This window comes from Thermobia domestica, chromosome 12 (genome assembly GCF_964235325.1).
Source record: "Thermobia domestica chromosome 12, izTheDome1.hap1.1, whole genome shotgun sequence".
In the NCBI taxonomy this organism is placed as follows: Eukaryota; Metazoa; Arthropoda; class Insecta; order Zygentoma; family Lepismatidae; genus Thermobia; species Thermobia domestica.
Genome location: NC_137465.1, coordinates 154,258,939 through 154,283,041, shown reverse-complemented (window position 1 = coordinate 154,283,041; position 24,103 = coordinate 154,258,939). Strand labels below are relative to the sequence as shown.

At 35.0% G+C, this 24,103-nt stretch overlaps 1 protein-coding gene across 2 annotated transcripts in view; it reads left to right on the top strand.

Annotated features, from left to right (window-relative positions):
* Window positions 1-24,103, top strand: part of LOC145666751 (RRP12-like protein) — a 154,848-nt gene that overhangs the window by 113,346 nt on the left and 17,399 nt on the right. For both annotated transcript variants that reach the window (XM_081734297.1, XM_081734298.1), the window contains 9 exons: window positions 566-787; window positions 2,745-2,980; window positions 5,695-5,965; window positions 8,706-8,870; window positions 9,854-9,981; window positions 16,963-17,095; window positions 19,043-19,621; window positions 20,122-20,286; window positions 21,534-21,666. In XM_081734297.1, the coding sequence (XP_081590423.1) occupies window positions 566-787; window positions 2,745-2,980; window positions 5,695-5,965; window positions 8,706-8,870; window positions 9,854-9,981; window positions 16,963-17,095; window positions 19,043-19,621; window positions 20,122-20,286; window positions 21,534-21,666 (2,032 nt within the window). The remainder of the gene's footprint in view (window positions 1-565; window positions 788-2,744; window positions 2,981-5,694; window positions 5,966-8,705; window positions 8,871-9,853; window positions 9,982-16,962; window positions 17,096-19,042; window positions 19,622-20,121; window positions 20,287-21,533; window positions 21,667-24,103) is intronic.

Sequence of the window (24,103 nt, the reverse complement as noted above, 5' to 3'; positions counted from 1 at the left end):
GTACATGGGCTTAAGAGGAAAAACTAGCATTTCCCATGCATGTGACTGATAGATTACAGGCACATGCCATCAATTTGAATCATGTTTTTTGAACATACCTATTGCGCTTGTATGTCCCAGGTATATTACATGGACATGTACTATGCATGTACCTTGGTGTATGTACATTACATGTCTCCTTTATATGTACAGATACTTTTCATTGCATGTTTGAGAACTTCTAACATTGAACATCATCTACACATGTATCACATGTTCATAGCCACAGGTAGATTCACCTGTCAGTGGGAAACTAACATGCTTTTTACAGCTACAGGCGCCTGTATAGTACCTGTTAAAGTCACATGTACCTGTACATGCACAGAACATTGCCTGGAATTTGTCACATTTTCATATGGGTGTTAGCATATATAGAAAGAGGGTGTATAGTAGGGATCCTACTAAAAAAAATTAAAAGTCACTTGAATCTTTGCGAATCTTATTAAGTAAATTGTTATATACAGCAAATTATTTCTCGTTGTAGGCCAGTGATATATCTTAATATTGAGAATATCCTTTGTTATAGGTGAGGAAAGCCGCTCAACATGCTGTCTGCGCAATATTACGTGGAAGTTGCATGATGTTGACTGACAATGCCCCGTTACATCATCCTGCAGCAGCACATACTGCTAAGTACTGTATAAAACAGATAGAAGATGTAAGTGCTTTAGGAGGATCAACCACAACTCTACATATGCTTACCATGCTGAAGGATATATTGGGATGCTTTCCTAAAACACAGTTGAAGGTGAGTATATTGTAGAAGTGAGATTTAAGTTGTTGCAAGGCATTTCTTAATGAAATGCTAACCTTGAATTCCACTTAAGCATCCGTATTAGCTATTTATTCGATTACTGCTTATCAACATCAGAATATCTTAATTAACCTTTTAAAATAGTGAGTTTCTCATTTATTAGCTAACCTAAGACGTATAAGGTAGGAAGCGCTTACGTTACACTGAATTTCAGTAACTCCTCAAGTGATTCATTGGAGTATAAATTTCAGTTGTGTTTTGTTGTTAACAACGTTTAATAATATATATTGTAAGGACTAAAAAATTAACATTATGTGAGTGCATGAATCAATAAACATTCGTTAATTACCAAGTAGTGATTAAGATGACAACCCGTCATCGAAACGTATACGAATGAATTAATACGGATGCTTAAAGTGGAGTTCAAGTTTAGTTTTTTTTTTTTTTTTTTTTTTTTTATTCATTTAATTTCATTTCATTAAGAAATATGTATCCTTTCAGTTCATTTAGTAATCTCAAGGCATTTTTTGTTCAGCGTTGAGGTCAGAAATGCTTATTTTGCCTAAGAGACGTTCAGAGCAGAGCTTCGTTATTAGTCAAATGTATACAGTGCATGTAAGTTAAATCTTAAACATGTTTTACTTCTATTTTGAAGATATTGATTCTATTGCGTTCGCCAGGACTGGAATACCAATGTCCCGTTTGCTGCGTGGATGCTTTACCGATTGAATAACCAGTGGTACGAACAGTTTTCTGAATTTTTATTTAAGCTACAGCTGGTGCAACTAATGGGTAAAGTATCCGCTCAACAGAAGACATGGATTTGATTCCCTGCTATTCTGATAAGCAGATTTTTCTGTTACTCTAACGGTTTTATATAGGGGGGCGCGGTGGCTCAGTGGTAGAGCGTTCACCTCCGGTTCTTGGGGTCCCTGGTTCGATCCCACCTCGCGCCGTGTGGACTTTGTGGTGGACAAACACCGTGCTCGTGGATTTTCTCGGGGTTCTCTCGTTTCCTCCCACTTTCTTCATTCCATCATTTCATTCATTTCTGATCATCACCGTCCCCTTTAGCTTAACCGGCATAATCGTGGGACGTAAACCTTAAAGATTTAATTTCATTTCTAACGGTTTAATATATCTTTGATGCTAAATGTAAACTTGTTTGTAGCTTAGTAACGTTTTGAAGATACTTTCATGTTTTCAATATATCTGCTCTTTAAGGCTAAGTGATCATAGATATAAGCTACGTTTTTCATTCAGATATTATTGGACCCCGATTGTTGCTATGTTAATCTCTTGGAATGATTGTGAAGCAACTATGTATATATATATATTAGTCAGTTTTCACGATAAATGTAGTCACGTTAAAAGTAGTATTTATTTCATGAATTTTCTAACTGTTCCAAATTGCACAACTACTTTTAACCAACCTACGTTTGTGCATTTCGTTGATATTGAAAGTAACAGTAAAGGTCACCGTCGTTTTTTGAGAAGCCATGAATGCACAACGACAGTATATGGAGGTAAAGGGTCCCCACTTTCTTGACTTCGGCACTTATAGAGTGGCGTAATCTGCCCCACACTCGTCCTCTCTTGCTTTCCCACGTTATTCCAGCTACTCATTTAAAAAGGTTTAGAACAAGAAAAATTCCCCGCCCTTTCTGAGGATTCAATGCGTGCAATCCAGTTGTCAAATAGACAATTTACGTATTATGCCCTGAGGCTCATAACAGTGAAATAATTCTGTATTAATTTCTGGTATTGGCTGTCCCAAGCAAGATTTTTTTTACGAATTCCTTCAAATATGTGAACAGACGCTGGTATTGTGTGTTAAGAAAATGTTATATTCTTTTTAATGCAGAGAAGTAGTTATCATTTGAAGTTCGATATTACTTTGATTTTTATGTGTATGTTGTTCATACGCTCATATTATTTTTGATTGTTTCAGTTGGCAGCAGAAACCATTTTGAAGGTAATGACACTCGGTAATGCTCTAGTAACTTCTTGTGGAATGCAGGCGCTCCATAGTCTGTTTACATCAAGGCCACCACCTACAATAGTTTCCCCTCAGTTGAATGCTCAAATTATTAGTGCTCTCTACGATTATCGACCAGCAGTTAATGATACACAGCCTATGCTTGCATGGTTAGCGGTCATGCAGGAAGCACATATCAATTTGGCGAAGTAAGTTATACCTTTTTTTACTTCCTTTCTTTCTTACACAGATTGTTTTATGTTCAAAAATAACGTATTCTATTGGATATTGATGAATCGACACAAACAGAAAGGTCATTCTTAAGGCTACAGTTTTTAGTGAATGTTTGTTCTTTTATAGAAACTTAGTTACAGACCTATCAGATAGAAAAGACTTCATTAACGCATGCACTAACCTTAATACGAGGGAAATACTCTTTTCAATCTCTTTCTTTGACTTCGCCAGCGTAATTAGATTAGATTAAATTTTATTGCAGTTCAACGTTTCTTTCAGTAGAGGGGGGCTATACGAAACGTGAACCTACGGCTTAATAGAATCTCAACCATAAGAACTCCCACCGAGAATAGAAGCCAGATCTCCCGTTGCAAAGATGCGTACGGTAATAATATATCCACGAGGGATATCTTTGCCAGCACAATGTGAACAGAAGTACCATCCACAAAAGTTTGTTTAGGTGGTTTGACAGAGGCTTGAAATATCTTTTTTGGCTGACGTCAAGAGTGATAGAATGTATGGCTAGGGAGTGGATTGGGTGGCGTAGTGGTTAACGCATATCCACGGTAAACTGGAGACCCGGACTCGAATCTATCGAGTCGTCCATTTTTGCGCTCATTGTATATCATTGAATTCTCATCTAGGACTAGATCTGATGTAATAATGGGAATTTCTTCGATATATCGTATATAAAAAAATTGAGCATGTTTGCATTCGTGATTTCTCAGCTAGGATAGCAACTTAATGTTTGATTTTTCAGTATATGTTAAAATTGGCTAAAGATTACGAATACAGTTAATTAATTCCAGAAATAAAAATAACATTGTAAATAATGATAAAGGGCATCTACTTGTTCTGCAACAAATGTTGACAGCATGGACTTTGGAGTTCATGAGAAACTGTTTGTCTTTGTTAATATAATCCACTTGAGTATAGATTCTTCCGTGTTTAAGATACTCACATCTGTATTACTACATTTCATTCTATACAGTGACACAGTGCAGAGCATGAGATGATCATTTGTAATGATAAACCCGTTCCTGTCACGTAAATTTCACAAATTCTTCCAATGCATACTGCGTCATAATCTGGTTCGTACGATTTACAATCGATTATCTTATTTAGGAAATTGAGAACATAAGTGGTTCTAAAAGCAACAGTAGGAGAAGTAAGGCTTTCAGGGAACAAGCTTGTGAAATTGCTTATAGAATGCAAGAGCAGTTTTTAAAAATGAAGAGTGACTACTAATCTTCATTTATTTCCTTTCCGCTGCAGTTCATATTCTGTCTTTCTTATGGTTTAGCGTGAAGAACATGACCATGGAATGTAGAAGTTAGTAAATTACTAATAATATATTCTTGCATTTTCTAACACTGTAAGTATTATGTGTACACAAGAAGTAGATTTTGAAGTAGTAGCCGTACAACATTCAATAATAACGTAGTGAAAATTTTTCAATTGTTTTCCTGAGAAGACTGTTCTCTAATCAACAATGATAAGCTAAATCTTAAACCTAGATATCTTATACATCTAAATTGAATAAAAGTTTGCAGCTGTTGTTAAAATTTACAAAGCGTGTAACTTCAATCTCGCATACATGAGGATTGAAAAATACTGCTTTGAGCAGTCAAATATCAACGATGTGTCAGGGGTAAAATGCACACCTGTATAGTAGTGTAAAGTTGCAAATTCGATCCCAGATCATGCAAGGTAGATTCCATGATGAACTCGCGTCCTTAGAGCGCAAAGGTTCTAAGTCCAGTTTTTTTCGAAATTGAGTTTTTTATACTTATAGATGGCGCATGATGTGCTCTTTCACATGGCGATAAAAAAGCATACGAAATCGTTATTTATTTACAAGAAATAATGAATGAAATATTGTGCTATGTCATATGTTCATTATTTTTGCTCTCCTGAAAAATTTCTAAAATTGGACAGACAACCTTTGCGCTCTAAGGACGCGATATGCTCTTGGGTTTTCTCACTGTATTTTTCATTTCTTTCATTAAGAAGTGTACTAATTACTTTATCATTATTAGTTATAGTACTTAATATTAATTTATACGTGTTACATCTCCCTTAGCTTAAAGACCACTGTGATGAGAGTTAACTGATCCTAAGTAGTCAGTTCGTACGCACGTTTGTCTTAATACGTGAGGTTCGAATTGCAGTTTCTGTGGAAGACCCAATATCTGGTAAACTACGTAACTTAGAGACGTAAAACTAAATACATATATCAACTTAGTAAGCAAATTAATTTTGTTGCACCACACTAGAGCTACTTGCGTTGGATAAAATGTAGAACTTTCGAATAATTGAAACTTACTAATTCTAAAATCCTATTATTCATATCAACACAGTGCTGGAACTTTGAGAGACCTGTACCGTTGTCTTGTAACCCAGCAATCGTGAACCGAGATAGTGTGGTGAGAAAGGTTTTGGTCAATAATAGATCGGTATACCCGCAAAATACTCGATACTTAAGTCTGGGTATCGTTCCGGCTCAGGTAAATGATAGCCTCTCGTAACTTTAGTGTTAGTGTAAATACATAAAACAAATTTAATTAATTTCTGCAGAGAATAATTACCGCAACAAACATAAGAATTTAAAAAACAGCAGCGGTTATTATTAAGGGTGATTATCGTGTGAATATTGAAGTAGTATTAATTGTGAACGTTTTTTTTAAAGGATTGATTTGGATCTCTGCATGGGAAATCTCCCCAAACTCTTCACATCATGTACTCAGTTATGGCTGTCCGAAAGGCAAGAAATTATGAACAATGCCACTTTTACTCTGAGAGCTGTATTACTTGATTGCGTAGCACCAGCTTGTGAAACTGATGTAAAGAAACACATGAATATTATGCAGAAGATATTTTCATCGATCGAAGGTGGGCTGAAATACCAATTTAACTTGGCGTGGAATTACGTATTGCATCTTATAGCAGTAATGTTCGAGGTAAGTAAATTATGATAATTGCCAATGGGTTTCTGATAGAACAGAGTGCTCTGATAGAACTATTTGTAACATTCAAAAGAAAGCTATAAAGGATCCTTTAATAGCCTTAACCAAGAAATAAACCCATATATACTAATATATACTAAATGTGATTTCCCATTATCCTGTACACACTCACTCGCGCTTAAAGACATGTGCAACACTGTGCCTCCTAGTGCTGTATTACATTTCAATCCGTGGACAGTTTTTAAAGAAAAAAGCTGTAGAGAAACGAGGGGTATGCATAGACCGTAGAGAACCACTGTTGGACAACTTGTGGATATCACAACTGTAATGGTACTGAGACGTTAAACTTTAAAAAGTGTTCGTGGGTTTTCTCAGGGTTTTCCCATTTCGTTCCACCAGTTCGTTCACAATCATTTACTTTCATTAATCACTTGTCTCCGTTAACCTACAGCCCATATCTGTGGGATGTAAAACTAGGAATTTTATTTAAACTTAAAAAGGACATGGATTAGGAAAAATGCAATAAATAAACAAATAGATGTAATAAAAAAGGATAAATATAAAATAAATGATACTACAGAATGAAAAAAAGTGAAGTAATGAAAGTCTAGTGACGCTCTTTGACACAACTGCTTTATAATTCGTAGGAGAGGAAGAATGGAAAGAATTGTGAGTAATACAATAAAGGAAGAGTGTTACGGACATGTCCTGACAACCTTCCCTGCTGATCTAGTTGCTAGTTCGCATACCTTTCATGCTCTGGATCCTGAATATGATTCCCAGTGGGAGAGCACTAAAACTTGTTTCCACAAGATTCTTAAAAGCAGCTGAGCAGTGATTTTCTGTACGCAAACTCCTCTCTTTCCATTACTGTAGTTTTTTCTTGTCTTTAGACAAAATTCCCTCGTGGCTATACGGTTAGCGTACACGACTTTAGCCTGGGAGAATCGGGTTTAATTCTGGTAGGAACTCATACGTACGGATTCCATGTCTTACATAGCCTCGGTGCTGAAAGAGACGCCGAAAACTTCAAATCAGATCTTATCTCTAAACAGATATTCTGATTTTGACGCAAATCCTTTCAACTTGAGGTACATTATCATTGTTTATAATTTACTTTTCACTGTTTTGCTATGTAATGTCACGTTGGTGGTCAAATGCATCTACGAAAGAAAACAATATAGTATTAATAGTCAGTTTTGAGGTTTGGGTCTAACTTCCATTGGCTAACACGAAGTTTTCGTGTGTGCTTAATCAGTGCGACCGTAGTACTTTCACTGTTTATTATTACTTCTTAATCGGTATTTAAAAAAAAGAAAAAAAAAGGAAGAATCGTGTAAAGATGGACATGAGTAGAAAGTACGTGGCCTAATTTATTGAGTATTGAGTGAATTTTTATTGTTTGTGATATTAGGTAAGAAGCGTATTGAACAAAAATGTTAAATCATATAGTTGGAAATGTTAAGGAAATATGTAACGAGTTGCCAAACACTCATTTTTAAAAGGACATCCTATCTTTGCGCAGAATATAACAGAAGCTATTTATATGTTAATGCAACTTTAAACTTATTTTGTTAAATAGCTATTGAATTTTTAAATTCTGATTTTAGAATTAGGAAAACAAGCAAGAAGTTCTATACTCAGGGTTGGCAAAAACCATGGTTTTTATTTAAAAAAAAAAACAAAAAAAACGTTTTTTTTTTTTGGTTTAAACCAGGTTTTTATGGTTTAAATAATTTGCTCTATATATTCATATCATATATGGACAGAAATAAGTTTGTTTCGCCTTGATGTTATTCTGCAACAACCGGGTTATGCTGGAAGGGGTCACATAAGCTTAAAGCGGAATAAAAACCGCTTCTCGAGTTACATCCGAGAGAAATTGTCCTCCATTTGAACTCGGAACCAGGACTAATTGGCCACAAATGCGATACGTCTGCCGACTCACTCACGAAGGAATCCTGATTTAAAAAAATACGTTGTACTGATTTTTACATGCTGCTTAATATAACTGTCAAGAGTCATTTCATAAGGACAAAAAGATAAACAGTTGCACAAGTGAAACCATTACACAGAATTACATATGAACAATTTCAAAGTACTACGGAGTACAGAAGAACTAATTTAGTTCAAGTTAGTTAACAATGACTTTTATTGGTCCAAATTAAAGAAATACACCGACTTAATCTGCATATCAATAAGAAAAGTGAATAAAGATACGAATTATTTGAGTCCACTTTGGCTCAAACTCATTTATACATAAATAGATACCAAAGATACTTATTTCACTAAATGCCTCTCGTGGGGTCTGTATGACCTCCCCCCCCCACACACACAAAAGTACGGCATTTTCGATGTATTTTATCAATAGTAAACATTGAAACGAAACAATATTTAGAATTTTTCTTCGATTGTAATTACATAACAATAATAACAACTACAAAAAATCACAAAATAAACATTTATAAACTTATAAAAAAAAAGTTGCTTTTGTATGTATAATCTTTTTGAGTAATGAATGGGGAATTTAGGTCTGAATATAATACGAATAATATATGGGAGTGAAACGTGATAACCCACAAATGTGTGTTCATCAAGATTTTACAAACACTTACACTTTTACGAACATTTTTTTGTTTTTTGGTTTAAACCAGCCAACCCTGTCTATGCTCATTATAAAAGGAATTTTAGTCATTTTGTGAAGTCTTAAATTATTTTATTTTTCTTCTTTCAGGTTGCAGGTAAAACTTGTCATTCGTTTATGTTACCTTGTTTGAAGTCGTTGGCTCAGCTGAGGGAATCTACAAAGTTCACTTACACTAACGAACTTGATCATGCTGTTGGGAAAGCTATCAAAACCATGGGACCGCAAGTTGTATTGTCAGCTATTCCACTGAATGTAAGTAGCTAAATGTATCATTAATATTGTTTAACGAACTTTGAAAACCCATAAATATAATCTGTTTATGTGTTATTTTGTATTACTGGTGTTCTGTTCGTTTTACAGAGTCTAAAAACTTATTTCTTAATTGCAAAGTTGCCCTGAAACAGCTTAGCTACTTCGTATAAAACACATCCAGATTTTAGGAAAATATTACTATTTGTAAAGTCGACAATTCAGAATTTTTTCTGGTTCTTCAACCAGGTGCACCATATAAGACTTTGAAAGGTGACGCCCGAATTCCTTTTAAATGGCGGGGAATTTGGAGCGGTTCTGCGTTGATACACTTTTCAATTAGCAGTCACTTTAGAGACAATGTCCTCTCTTATATGATCTCTAAAGTATTTCTCCTTAACAAATAACCCTGCATGTTTAACCGAGATAGATGGCGTGCCACTTAATTATAAGAAATATACAGATTGTGTCTGAATATGGACATTTTTCAAGTAATCAGATTTAGGAGAGATATTCATCAATGAATTCTTTCTAGCAACAGAAAAGATAACCGTTGTATACCGACAGGAGCTGCTTCAAGTGTCTATTTTTGTCATGTAAAATAGTAAAGTCTGTACAGCTTGCTTTCAAAATTAATACGATTAATTCCCATCGTATAAGAATTAAATTAAGTGATATCCGACCAATTATATGAAAGAAGTAGGTTGTTCAAGATGTTCACATCATCGGATATTTAAAAGTCAACGATAGATTAAAAGATAAAGGATAGTATGCATTGAGAAAGCAATATCTCCTAATTAAATTATATCGTAGACATGTGTATTAAATTCCTTAAGAGAGAAATTTTTTCAACAGTGATCCTTTTTAGGTAGTAGTTCTTTGTATGATCTTGAAAATTATGATGAAAAATTATAAATGCTGATCCTTAATTTTTGTACGTACTAGGTTTGAAAATCGATAACTATTAATGATTTGTTTCCCCACAGATTACTGGAGATGAAGATTCTTATGAATTTTCACGTAGTTGGTTGCTTCCTGTCCTACGTGAAAGTATTCAGAAATCCGAGCTCAAATTCTTCGTAGAATATTTTCTTCCTTTGGCGACTGTGTGCAGGTAAGTTTAGCATACTTGTACCCAGCATGTTGCCTTTAAGTGGTGATTTTTAAGGTTTTTTCACGAACATACGAGAGAAGACGGGTCCGACAAGTTCCTTGTAGAAGAATAATCATTATAGGTGTTCATTAATATAACCACTGGATTATCCCATCACTACAGGAGTTGTAGTACAGTAGGTGTGGTCTGGAAATGTGAGCACCGACCTCTAGAGAGAATGGTATGTGGCTGTTCAGGAACGGACTGGGAAGCGTCCGTTATGGTAAGTCGGACATTCTATTGAACTGGATTAGAGTCCCCTTTCAACAGCGAGGCTGTATGAGACGTGAACCTACAGATTAACGTAAAATTCGAACTACATGAGCTCCTCGAGAAGTCCATTCCGGGTCTTTGCGCCGAATACACGTACCTAGTCATATATAGCCAAGAGGAAACTCCCGGAGATCCGAGTTCAAGTCGGCTTAGTGCCGCATTGTTTCACGTTTGACTGTTTATTTCGTATTAGATCATCATTCGATAAAATTATGAGACTTAAATTTACTTCTGTGATTGATTCAAACTGATTGCTAATGCTGAAGTATTACGACACTTCGTTCCTCTTTAAATCACGTTTTAACAACCACTTTGCAAGCAGTTTTGTCGTTTAAGAAAAAATACTTTTCAAAGCGACATAGTTGCGAAGGAAAGCATTATTACTAATAATACAATAACTCACTTCGGAAACTTTCCTCAAGTACACAGGACAAAATTCTCCATATTCCGATCTTGTCAGGAAGGATTGTAAGGTGAAGATATTGCTACACGCTATTCCACCCTAGTCCAGTAACGTTCCTTCAAACTCTTGTTTTGGTAACTGCTTGGTAATGTATCATAATTTATATTAGATTTCTTACGTTTTCTTCTTCTTTTTACCAGCCATTAATTACTCTTTATTTTCTGAGAAAAATACGATGAAATTCGGAATATTGGAGAATTCAGTCCAGATGGATGACACTCATGGTACCCCGATGATTGGTGTAGAATTATCGGTTTGACCAGTATTGTTACAGTTGGGGAATATTTGAATTAAGAGGGGACGAATTCCGATAAAGCCAGAAATAACATTGATACTCTGGACACACATCACCCAATCAGAAACTGTTTAATCGGTCATATCTTTTCGAGAACTAGAACCAGGCAATTCTAGTTGATAAATTGAGGAAATAACCTATTTTGTATTACACAAATTTCTCTATAGGTGCAGATTTAACAATTATCAAAGAGTGAATAATCGTGCCACTGCACCGAGATTCGAACCCAGATCTACAGCTTACACACATTACATAGGCTGTACCACAGCGCTTGTTGTGTTTGAAACAGTCCATGTGGATAGAAGTGGGTTAAAGTCAATATGGTCTGAGTGGCTGAGTGTTGATATTAAGATAGCTGTTTAGGGAACGAACTGGTAACGTAGTAGTTAAGCCTACGGTCACAATACGTCCGAGTTTTCACCCTGGCGATTACGGCCGACTGGTCGGCCGACCGCATCTGTCGACTGCTTGGTCACACTGCAACCGATCCATCAGTCTGTCTCCTTGTAGGATACAGTATGGACGAGGAATTGTTGCTATTAGAAAATCCTATGTTAAAACTATTACTTTTAGAGGAATATAGGAGCGAATATGTAAATACTATTTTTCAAGAAGGAAATATGGGGAGTTTTACCACTACCCTCGGAAGAGAGAAGGCCTTCGTCGTAGCGAGTGACGTCACACAAAGTAGGGACAGGCAGGCGCAGTGTGTCGGGCAGAGTTGGGCAACTCTACATGTGAGCTAAAAGCAAGTTGTATTACAAAAATGATTTTTAATATATATATATATATATATATATATATATATATATATATAGGGAGAGAGAGAGAGAGAGATAAAGTAATTTCAAGCGATACGCATTGAGTGCTAAGAAGAAATGCGAAGGGACAGAGAGACATAGAACTTCGATCATATTCAAATTAAGACTGTTATTATTGAGAGGATAATGGTAATAAGAAACTTATTATCCAGAAAATTATTCTTAAATATTATATTTCTGACATCAAAATTTTAACAGAATATTAGGTTAGAAACATTTAAAACTACAAATTTTTCCAAAATCTTTGTATCATGTTAGAGCGCATAGAGAAAATGTTCATGAAAATCTTTCGAGAGCATATTTGGCAATTAGAAACACATTTAAATGTATTACTGGCGTGCACGCATATGTTGTTTCGTTTTACTTCTTAGGTGTGGTTTGTGCTTGCTATTGATTAGTTGCATTTGTTTTTAACTAACAATTATGATCCTAGTCTAATGGAGGCGGTGATGATGATAATGAACGAAATGGAAGAACTCCAAGACACTCACCCATGCGATATTTGTTCACTATAACGCTCACTTCGAGAGAGCTGGGATCGAACCAGACACTCCATACCCCAGAGGTGAGTGCTCTACCACTGGGGCACCATGAACCTGTTGCAAATTAATGTTGTTATACCAAGGAAATAAAACTCGCACTACTACTGCGACTAACTCTTCTTCCTCTTTATTATTATTATTATTATTATTATTATTATTATTATTATTATTATTATTATTATTATTATTATTATTATTAGTATTCCCCGCTTTCCACGTCACCCAGGAGATACGGTGATCAAACGCGTTTACTACTTCAGCTTGTTATTATTAGCTATTTGCATTTAAGAAAATGTTTTTGGCGTATTGCAAGATACAGTCCTTGTGTTTGCGAGACGAAACTTTATATAAAAAAAAAAGTTGATTAGGAAGAAATTATATTTAAAAGATAAGCTGAATTTAAGAAGTGACACGAAAGGTGACTGAGAAATTCAGTAGTTGGAGAAGCTCAAGAGTAATGCCTCGATACAGAAATTTCTGGGAAACGAGACGAGAAGTGTATTTTCAAATTGGAGACGAGCCTACAAAAATCACAATTCTCGTCTCATCTTCGAGACAAAATATTTGGTCAAGTCTCGTGGGAAACACTGGTTTACTCAAGTCTTAGATCTCAGTGTTTTAGTATTACACGATTCATAGTAAAATTTCATACATTATTACAGTGATTGTACGAACATACTGAAGAGCGTTCATCAACATTTGAAGATACGTAAGTGATTACATAATATACTTCAATAATCAATATGATTTGAATGTTGTTATATTACACTCTTCGTGGACCACGAGAGTAGAAAATCTTTCTCCATTTTTGTAGGATTCTCGTCTCGTCTCGATTTACGAAGAACTATTTCTCGTCTTGTCTAAATTCTTTAAAAAGATTTTCTCGTCTCGTCTCGTCTCGTAAAGTAATTTCTGGTCTTGATACAGAAAAAATAATCTGCTAAATTTTGTTGCTTAATGGTAATTGTTGAGAGATCTTCAAATCTGTTTTGAGAAAGCCTTCTGTAATTGATTATGTAACTGGGAGAGACACGAATCCAAATCAAACAAAACCATACTTTTTCAGCACCGAGTCTGTATGAGACGAGGACGTAGATCTACAGTTGAGGGTGGAATTTAAACCCGAGACCTGATGCACAAAAGATTCACGCACTAGCCACTGAACCAACAGCTAGGGCGAAGATAATAACTGAAATCGGAGAATTCAATAAAATTACATTCTGTAACCAACACTTAACAATTAACACGGACAGTGCCAAATCATCAGAATCGAATTTGTGTGTAGGACTGAAAAATAAAAACTTTCCATTGGAATGCTTTGACAAAGATCACATATGAACATTCGTAATTATTACATAATGTGGAATTATGTACACAAAGTTGACAGATCATAATAACCCTAGTTGCTTTTTGTCTTTCTTTAATGTTTGAGCCATTTTCTTCGTGAAATTTTGCGTACACCACTGACTTTCCATATCACTAGTTCACCCGTTAATTACATATAAATTACTGTAATTAATTTTCATACTACTGACAATTGTGTAATTTTATTCATTCCCCTACCCAGCCCCAATAACTTGCTAATGGGGTTAAACCAAAACTATTAAGTGAAGGTAAATTTCTTTCGTTCTCTCATCAGGATTTCGCATCCTGAATTTGTTCTACAAATGAAGTAGACCTATCGAAATAATCACATTCCACTCACTGACCCTCTTAACCATATAGGCTAAATTACTGAAGCTTGTTTCGAAGAAGATACAGGCTCCTTATTCATATTTGATGCTGTTACTTCTTTTTATAATTAATGTATGATAAACAAATATTGCTGCTGTCTGTCAATTGTGAATGCCCAAACATGAATATAAAACAAATTACCATTCTTTTTAAAAATACTTTTTTTTTAACAACCATAGGCATTGTTGATACTTGCAGATACATGTTTGGCGTTTTTGCCATTGATACAGTAAACAAATTCTATAATTAAACTATAATTACGTATGGTACTGATTTATTGATCTGGTACTTAAATATAATTATTATCATTGAATCTGAGGAGTTCCTGAATTATTGAATTTGCTCAAATTCTATTTTAAGCACACAAAAAATCTGAGAGTTCTTGTTTTTATGTAAATAATGCTGCAAAGAAGTAAGTTAATATCGTACTTAAAAACTAACTAAACAAATAAATAAAAATACAATTCTTTTAGATTATATCTTAAGAATCATTCTTATGAACTATCCTGAGAAAAAAAAATACAGCCTTACCCTGCTGGATTGGGTGACTATGAAGTCTTTTTGTACATTTTACGGAGCCATTTTTCTCGTAGATTGTCTTCAACTGGAAACATAGAAACTTTTGGACCGTTTCCGTAATTCCTTTACAATTCGGGACACAACAAGTAAAATGCACTTTTGCCTTCAAATTATAAACACTTAAAACACTTAAATTAAATACAAATAAACACTTAAAATAAGAATTCACTTAACGCCACCGCATACACTTTCAAAAGACGCGCTCACTGTTTAACTAACCACACAAGTTTCGTTCACCCTCGCAGGAATCTGTCGCCTTTGTTTGTACCTACTCGTTGTGACGTCACGGCTGAACCTAAATGTAGCCCCATGGCCTTGTGATTGAGAAGGTCGTGGTTTTACACGCTATTTCCAAAGTTGGTGGAGCAGCCACAGAAGTTTTTTCGGTACTCAGAATGGAACAAGATACATTTTGGCACATCTTACAGATCCGAGGACCCATAGAGAAGCAAAGTAATTTTCGAAAATGTATATCAGCAGAAGAACGGCTTGCTGTAACATGTAAATGGGAGTCTCAATACCTGCGATGAGTTGTAAACCACCCGCTAGTCTGGCGTAGTCTGACGACAAATACAAAATAATTTGTTTCTGATCGGTGGTCGGTAGAAGTCTGCTGTAGTCGCCAGACCATGTCGGCGCCAGTCTGACCACGTACACTTCTCTCAATGCATTTGTTTATTTCACCGATGTCGTCAGAGTATGTCAGACTAAAAAATCGGTGAAAGTCGGATCCAATGTGGCTATAGGCTAACGCATGTAGAAGATAAGACTGAGATCCACATTTCAATCTTGGTCCAGTTGTATATTTTTTCACTTTTTTGTATGTGAGCCAGTTTTAGTTGACTTCAGTAAGGGAAAGCTTGCAATGTAGATTTTTTTATTATAGCACATGCTAGTAACATACAGTTTCACAAAATGAAATAGGTGTGTCACTGTCTTTGAATTAAGTCAAAAACTTGTCAGATTTCCCTCGTAATTGATATGAACTTTACAGAGCTAATGTATTTAACCCAGCGAATTCATTTCGACACACATTGCTGTTCTTATCTTTGGTCGCTTCAAGTACGAAAGTCGATGAATACACTGAACGCTTTTTTTTGTGTCTGTCTGTCTGTCTCTCTCTCTCTCTCTCTCTCTCTCTCTCTCTCTCTCTCTCTCTCTCTCTCTCTCTCTCTCTCTCTCTCTCACTCTCTCTCTCTCTCTCACTCTCTCTCACTCTCTCTCTCTCTCTCTTTCTCTCTATCTCTCCCTCTCCCTCTCTCTCTCTCTCTCTCCATAACTAACATTCAATAAAACGTAAATCATTTTACGATGGCCACTAAAATCCGCCAACTGAAAGAGTACCACAAAACCAGAAAAAGTATCACAAAACCTGAAGAAAGTTGAGGTTTATTTATTTATGCATTTATGTTCGAACTTAAAGATGCTGTGGAGGAAACATGTGCTTTCGTAATGATTTCACTGAGATGAACGCGTTGCTGCGAACGCCCGAGTCGCATCAGTAGCTAACTCCAATCTAGAAAGTCAGCAGTAACGACGAGGGGAGTCGCATTTGCCGACCACGCATCACTCCAAAGACATGAGTACCACAAGCGACTGATAGGCTCTGGTTCCTTAAGGGCTATTTCGCCAGATGTATAGTTTAGTTTTAACGCATTGCTATTATCATAGTCATATTATGTAGTTTAGAAAAATATACCATTCAGTTTTTGTATTTCATGTTCCTTGTCTTATTTCGATATTTATGGTATTGTATACTCACAATTGAAGACACGGATATGAAGTCGAATTCTTACTTTAATTGAAGTAGAACTTCTTATTTAACACTTTATAATATAAAATGTATAACAATATGTTCACTGCGTCCTATTTTTTAACGATAGTCATCCAAGTTTTTAAAATCTAGATGCTGTCTGAAATAAAAATAACTCATTGCATGTGGCGTGAAAGAGAGAGTTACAATTGTATTGCGTTATGATGCCGACAGAGTTATCAGCATATTATGCGTACTGCTTGACGCCGATAGGCAAGATGTTGTACTCTTACACCATGAGCGTCAAGCGGCAACGAACATGTAAATAGTATTTCAGAGACTAAGAGATTAGCGAGAAGTGGTAATGCGTATGGGTCGTAATTTTCAGGAAGCTCTGCCAATGATGATACGATTGCAATAAGACAATTTGTTGAAGGTTTGTGATTATGTTTACAACACTGCATTTTTTATTTATTTTTCAGACGAAGATCTGCAGAATTAGCTGATAAGGAAGATACTGTTGGTGCACATACCTACGATCTTCTTCAGGCGCAGATTTGGGCGTTACTTCCAAGCTTCTGTAATGATCCATCAGATGTTAAAGAAACATTTAAAGTAAGTATTTTAATTTGTTGAAAGTGAATAAAATAAGCAACCCGATTATAATATATAAATAACAGATGGTTTTTAAAAAAAATATAAGTAACAATAATAAATATTTATTGTAATAAAGTTTTATGGATAAGAGTACTGCATAGCTTGCTTGAGTTAACGTAGAAATATTTACTTACAAGTTGAAAAATTCTAGTTAGGCGGCTGGATACTCATAAGTATTTGTTACAGATTTTCTGTAACCTGCAAAGAACTTATAGATTGTCAAATTTACTGTAAGGTATGGGTCCTAATACAAGTGGCTATGAAATCAGAAATTTTAATCGAAGAATAAACAGCATATTATCTTAATCATAAGATGCTCTCCATATCCCCCACTGTGCTCAACACAGTTCTTCGAATGTGTCATCATGTTCGGGTTCTGTCGTTACTAAGTTACTAGCTATCGCGTGTGCTTTTTGTGCCAGCAGTCATGAGTTCAATACTCGGTGGGATTACTTACCTCAGATACAAACCTGAATAGTACGTAGTTTGAATTCCATTCTAAAGAGTTATATTCTGTCTGAATAGTCTTGACGCTAAACAGGAAAGTTAAACTTCACTCAGGCAATTCCACTACGATTTAAAAAAAAAAAAAAATCAGCATGTAAAATTCCAGAGCAACCGTTGCAGGTGTTATACTCTTCCTGAGGTGATCAAAACTACTATTTTTACAGCATTTACCTCCGAATGCAAAGTTCATGGGGTTAAAATTAGGTCACGTTCCCTTCTCGTATTCCATCTTCTATAAAAGATGGTCTCGAACCGTTTTGTAATCAGAAAATTAATATTACCATTGGTTGAAGATTTAATAGCCATCCTATGCAGGTTTTCTTGCGCCATTTAGCGGGACCAGTGGTGTGATCCTGTAATCCAGCTCTTCTGAAGATAAGATATTGTAGTGAGGAAACGCACCTATTCTGTAAAGGTTAATTTTGTATGATGGACTGTGAATCTGCCAACTAAATCAGATTTAAGCCCTGGTCATCGGTTGGAGTTCTCGTTAATAATAAGTCACGTCCTTAATAACTTGGGCATTGAATAAGCATACAAATTCAAACTCAGTTCTTGCGCAGTTGTATTATACAAGTTGTATGACGTTTATCAGTTTTTTTGTAGTAGTTTGCACCGTTATTTCAAATAAAGTTGATATAAATATTCATCTCATGCGCAGTAGATTCTGGAAAGCTGTTTAAAATTTGTGCATAAAAACTATTTTGAGATGTATTAAAGAATGACAAATGGTTCATTATTTGCAGTTATCCGGTTGTAAGCAAAGGGAACAATCATTCCGTTTTATCAGCAAAGAAAGGAAGTAGATTTAAATGGACCTCATGAAAGTAGAACTTTCACTATTCAGGAAACATGTCGTACCTGCAGACATGCCTTAAGTGAGTGATCATTTCATGTGCAATAAGTCTATAAGGTTGCAATGTTTTAATGGTTTATTTTTAAGAACTCTAATTCACAGAAAAATGTGTCTTAAACTTATACATATTAACGTTTAATTATCATAAAATTACCATCTGAAAAGTTTGGCCTTCTGTTTATTTCGTGAACTAGTCTCATTTTTATCATTCTGCTTTTGGGTTATGCAATTCCTAAATACCATTTTCTCTTCTGAGCTTTCGACTCTTCTCTGGAGACTTGATCATAGAGGATGTTAACAAGAGAAGGGAAAATAAACACATCAGGAAAGTAAAAGGAACAGACTTTATTTTTCCTTCTCTTGTTTTTATCCTCCGTAACGAACACTCCAGGAGAGAGTCGAAAGCTCAGAAGTCCAAGAGGTATTCAAGAATTGCATAAACCTGTAATGATAATTAGAATTTCTGAGAATCATTAGAATGCCTGTAATCTCGTTTTATTAATATTATGGACTTTTATTTTTTATTTTTTTTTTTTTTCCAGAGTATTGCAAAAATACTTGGCACAGCAATCAGTGAGAAGAAGGATTTACGGATAGATGTAATGACATCATTAAGAAAATTAGTTACAAGAAATTTGGACAATGATGAAAATCGAACCGAATTATCACGTTTCGCCAAAAATTACTTGCCTATTTTGTTTAACTTGTACACAACAAAAGCTGCTAACACAGAAGAAGAAGGTCATCGACGTGCAGCCTATGAAACTATCAAAGTTTACTTGCAAATAGCAAACGCAGAATTGTGTTACGATCTCTTCGATAGAGCGTATTCGAAGTTAAGTGCTGAAGGAACAGATGAATTTGTCAAAGAAGCAGTAATGGACTTGTTGCGTGCTCTCTTACTATACCAGGACAGTTCACGGTTAAAGAAGCTTTATGACCTCTGTGTTCCGCTTATGAGCAGTAAAAATCAGAAAGAACAGAAAAAGTCTTACAGGATTTTAGAAGAGATTTGTAGCAGTGATTCTGAATCGTGTTCGGTTTTTATGAACGAGAACTTAGAAGAGCTGCAGAAAGTTCTCGTTGATTCATTGTCAAGTTCTGCCCCAACAAGCAAAGGAGTAAGTATAATTCTTAAATATTTTTTTAACTGATTAGTTTTCACGTTATACTTAAAATTTCTTAATTATTATGAAGATATTTGTTATATTTCTTGTAAGAGTGGAACGTTGAACGAATTTATCCTTTTCAAAGGGTAATATATTTTGGTAGTTATGTTAGCTTTTATCAGAGGTGTTAGTATTACTTGGTGTTGGTTCATCGTGGTAAGAGTTGGCGGGCCATTTCCTGTTAAACAGTCACTTATTCTTGACTAATACTTTGAAGTTTTCATGAAATTTTGTTACGTAATCGCAAGGGCACTCATCTTAAGCTAATAGAGTTAGGTAAAGGAAGTATTCATTTGATAAGTTTATTATTTTATATATATTCTTACTTTCCGTTTCGTTTAGCAGTTACTGTTTTCTTGTAACATTGATCTAGATTCGTAGAATTTTATTTCGTATTATATGAATGAGTTCTGTTTCGTGCTATTATTTAACGAATGACTTATGTATTACAGCCACGATTGCGGTGTCTCATTCATCTTGTACGTCGGCTGAAAGAAGAACAAGAAGAAACTTTAAAAGCTATTATTCCGGAAGCAGTACTTTGTTGTAAAGATATTAACGATCGAGCGAGAAATGCAGCGTATAATCTGCTGAAGGAAGTAGGAAAAGCGTTACAGGTAGGCCTATACATATATTTTTATATTGACTATTAATCTTAATATTATGCCTAATTGGGCGCTTCTTATTGTTTTTTCTTTTTCTTGTTTTTAAAGATTTTTCCCTCCTTATCTGATAATGTGTAGTGAAAGAGATTACAGTGTACTTTGTTAAGTTGTTTCATAATGTGGTATATTTTCGGTAAGTACGCATATAGTGCATATTTAAGTATCTTGAACTCTAGTTTTTAGAATTATAGCGATTTGGTGTGTAATGTTATGACATACAATTCTTATATACGGCAATAGTTGGTACATGCTTTACGAGCTGTTCTTTCACTTCACAATTTCTGAAATTTGTTAATGGATTTAGCGTATGTTTGCTATAACGAGATAATTGTTGTACACGTGTAGTACATGTCTTTATAGAGATAACACACACACACACACTGTCACACAAGGAAAGTAAAACATTATGCTTGTGTTAAATTATATATCTATCTAAATAAAGTGCTTACCTTAGTATGTCATTATCCATTCCGAAATTGTTTTACCGGATACTACCATCGTTTTCATGCTTGTAGTATTCACATCCTTATTTACATGTTTGTGTTCTTACTTCAGTTGTAATTCCCCTAAATTTGTAGTTACTTCACTAAATATCAGACACTATAAATTGAGTAATTACTCATGTCTTCTTATTTACGTGAACTGGTATTACAAACTTTTGTTCCTCTTATGCTAAATATGTATAATTGTTCCACTAAATATTAAATATTAGACCCTGTAATTTCACACAGATATCCTACATTTTGGTCATCTTACGTCACGTCTTAATTATTTTTTTCTATTACGTTTTCAATTTACCTCATTAAATACAATCTTTAATTACAATACTCGCATGTTTCACTTCTTCATTCACTTCACTTAAATGTTGTGTTTTGTCGTCTTGGACAAGAAGCCAGGTATGTCTTTTTGGAAAAGACACGAAACAACACTTCAAGTAAACAACGAAGTGAATCATTTAAGTACTCTTGCTTATGTATTTGTATATTTACCTAAAATTTTGCTTGTTAAACTAAATCTCATTTATCACGATTTAACTCCCTTAGACCATTAATTCGTCCTTTCTGGTGAGTCCTCTAAATTTGGAAATTAATTGGATTTGTTGCAGTGTAAATCACAGTTGTTTCAGTATTTTTGTATGATTCATTTGTGTTGTTTAACTAGATATCGATGGAAACACAAATGCTTATTTCTACTTACAGAGGTGGTCTGATAAATCTGATGAAGAAGTGTTACGTAGCTACTTCGGCATGGTTCTCGCAGGGTTAGCTGGTTCACCTACTCTAGTCAGTGCCACAGTGTTAGCTCTTACTCACATAGTGTATGAATTCAAAGGTAATTTTATTTATAATTATTTACATTTTTCGTTTTATTTTGTGTCAAAACGTTTATATATAATGCGCGTAGTTTGAAGTAAAGAATTTTTAAGTGCATACATATAAATAGAGCAACCCACATTATGCTTTTAGTTTCTGTGTAATTATGCTTTAGTTTTTTCCAAATTATGCTTTATTGTTAATTTCAATCATTGTTTTACATTAATCGTGTATAATGTATAATATTTACTATACATTAAATATTTTGAATGTCTTGATCTAGTTACTAATATTTTATGCAACCAGGTTCTTTCATATTTATTGAACTTTCTATTTAATGCACTGTAAAGAAAGATGCTTTACTCGAGTCAGTTTTTTCTATCACTTGTGTGTGCCTTACAGGTGCATATATACAGAAAGGGAAAGAAAGTAAAGATACCATCAAAAAGTACAGAATGTGCTCAAGTTCAAGAAGTACACATAACAATATAGTGTGGAGCAGGAGTAAAAGTGGATCTGGAAAGGTAGGGGGGCGCATAACATCACGCCGTCCCCCTTGCCTAAGTTTGCTTTTTAAGAAAGTGGGGACGCCACGGATATTTTCTGGAAGTGGAAGGACGACGTCCTCCGCGCTCCCCCTCACTTTTACCCCTGGTGTGGAGTTCTTGTGTAATATTCATGGTTGACAAAAAAAAAAAAAAAAAAATTCTTCTTCTTTGCTTCTTCCTTTGCTTTTTTCTTTTCTCCACATCAAAGGATTACACCGAAAAGTTTACAGAAATAAAAATAAGTTTTGCATTCTTGCATTGTTATGTTCTCGATGATTTTGCATTGTAAATATTGGTATTAAAATATATCAATACACTATGTTAAACTTAGTTAAGTAGAATTTTCCAAGAATTGTGCTATATGTTTTAAATTATGCTTTATTTTCTAAAATTATATCTTATTATGCTTTTAAAATTAGTTTCTTCTGGACCCTTAAACAACCACAACCATATTCAAGGTACCAACCATATGTCTAAATTGCTGTTATGCTTTTGGGTTGCCCTACATATAAATCAAAGGTTTCAGAATCATGTACAAAGCATAAATGTATATGTATACGTGCTATGAAAAGAGTGTTTTAAAATTAAATGAAGTTCTTTAAAAATAGCTTTTCTCACTTGGACGCACTACCATGTTTCATGTCATTAATTTATATTTGAATCAGATATAGTAGTCTTTGTTACGTTTTCTACCATGTAATGAATATCAGTAAACTAGTTTGTAAGATCTAAGGAAGAATTGTACCTAGCTGTATCTTTCATACGCTCTCCTTCGTTAGTCTCCCGTTCTTGTCCTTTCTTCCGCTATCGAATTCTCTACCCTCCTTCCCCCGTATCCCGTCATTATCTATAGTATTTGTACTAATATCTATCTACGACTTGTTAAGGTTCCTCCTTTTCCATTGCACTCCTGTACAGAAATGCCTTGTATTTACAGGTTTATATATTTACACTTACATTTCCCTCATGAACTTTTCAATTTGTTTTAACATACATTATAACATTGTAGCACAAAAGTTCTTACGCTCTAAATATAAAAACGTATATCAATTTACTACGTACGATAACACACAGTCAAAAAGTGACTGACTGGACTGGACTTGAACTCGGACCTCCGGCATATCATGCCGATACGTTAACCGCAACGCACCCAGTCCGCTTCCCAGAACAGCCACTCACTCTCTCGCTCTGGGGGTTGGTGTTCTCATCCCGGATCACTTAGGTTGTACCACAGCCCCCTGCTGTGATTGGACAATCCTGTCCATATACGGAGCACATTATGACGGTTGTGGTTTCATATATACTAATGAAAGGAGGAAGCAGCCGATTTTTTTACACATCAGATCCTTTATAGATGCGACTTCTGTAAAACCGGGGAGATTCCGGGAACACTTTTTTACTCATTATGTGTTATTGAAATTGCACCTATAGAGGATCTAGTGTGTGTGTGTGTAAAAAAAAAAAAAAAAAAAACGGTTGCTTCTTCCTTTCATTAATACTACGTACAAACTTAATTATAGATAGGCTTTACGAAGAAAACTGTTACCGACGTGCAGCCTATGATATATTTCATAGTATTATAGCCAGAATGGAGAAAACTATTGATTTAAAAGTTGTTTTTTCTTTTCCCGTTTTTTCTTCTCTTTTGCCACTGGGACTTGGAAAGTTTAATATGGGGATCCAAGCCTCTTGAGCCTCACTTGATATCGAACGCGGGTCTCCTACTCTGAAGATTGCAAGGAAGCTCTTTGCTGATTGTTCCAATAGCAGATGAGAAACAAGACTGTTTTTTTACTGCAATTGTTTCTCCTTTTGCAGAAACCTTCCTTTCATGATAGTCATAACAAGTTTTTTATGTAAGGAAGCGAATTTTAGTATGTATGCACACTTTTGTTACAGCAGCAGAAG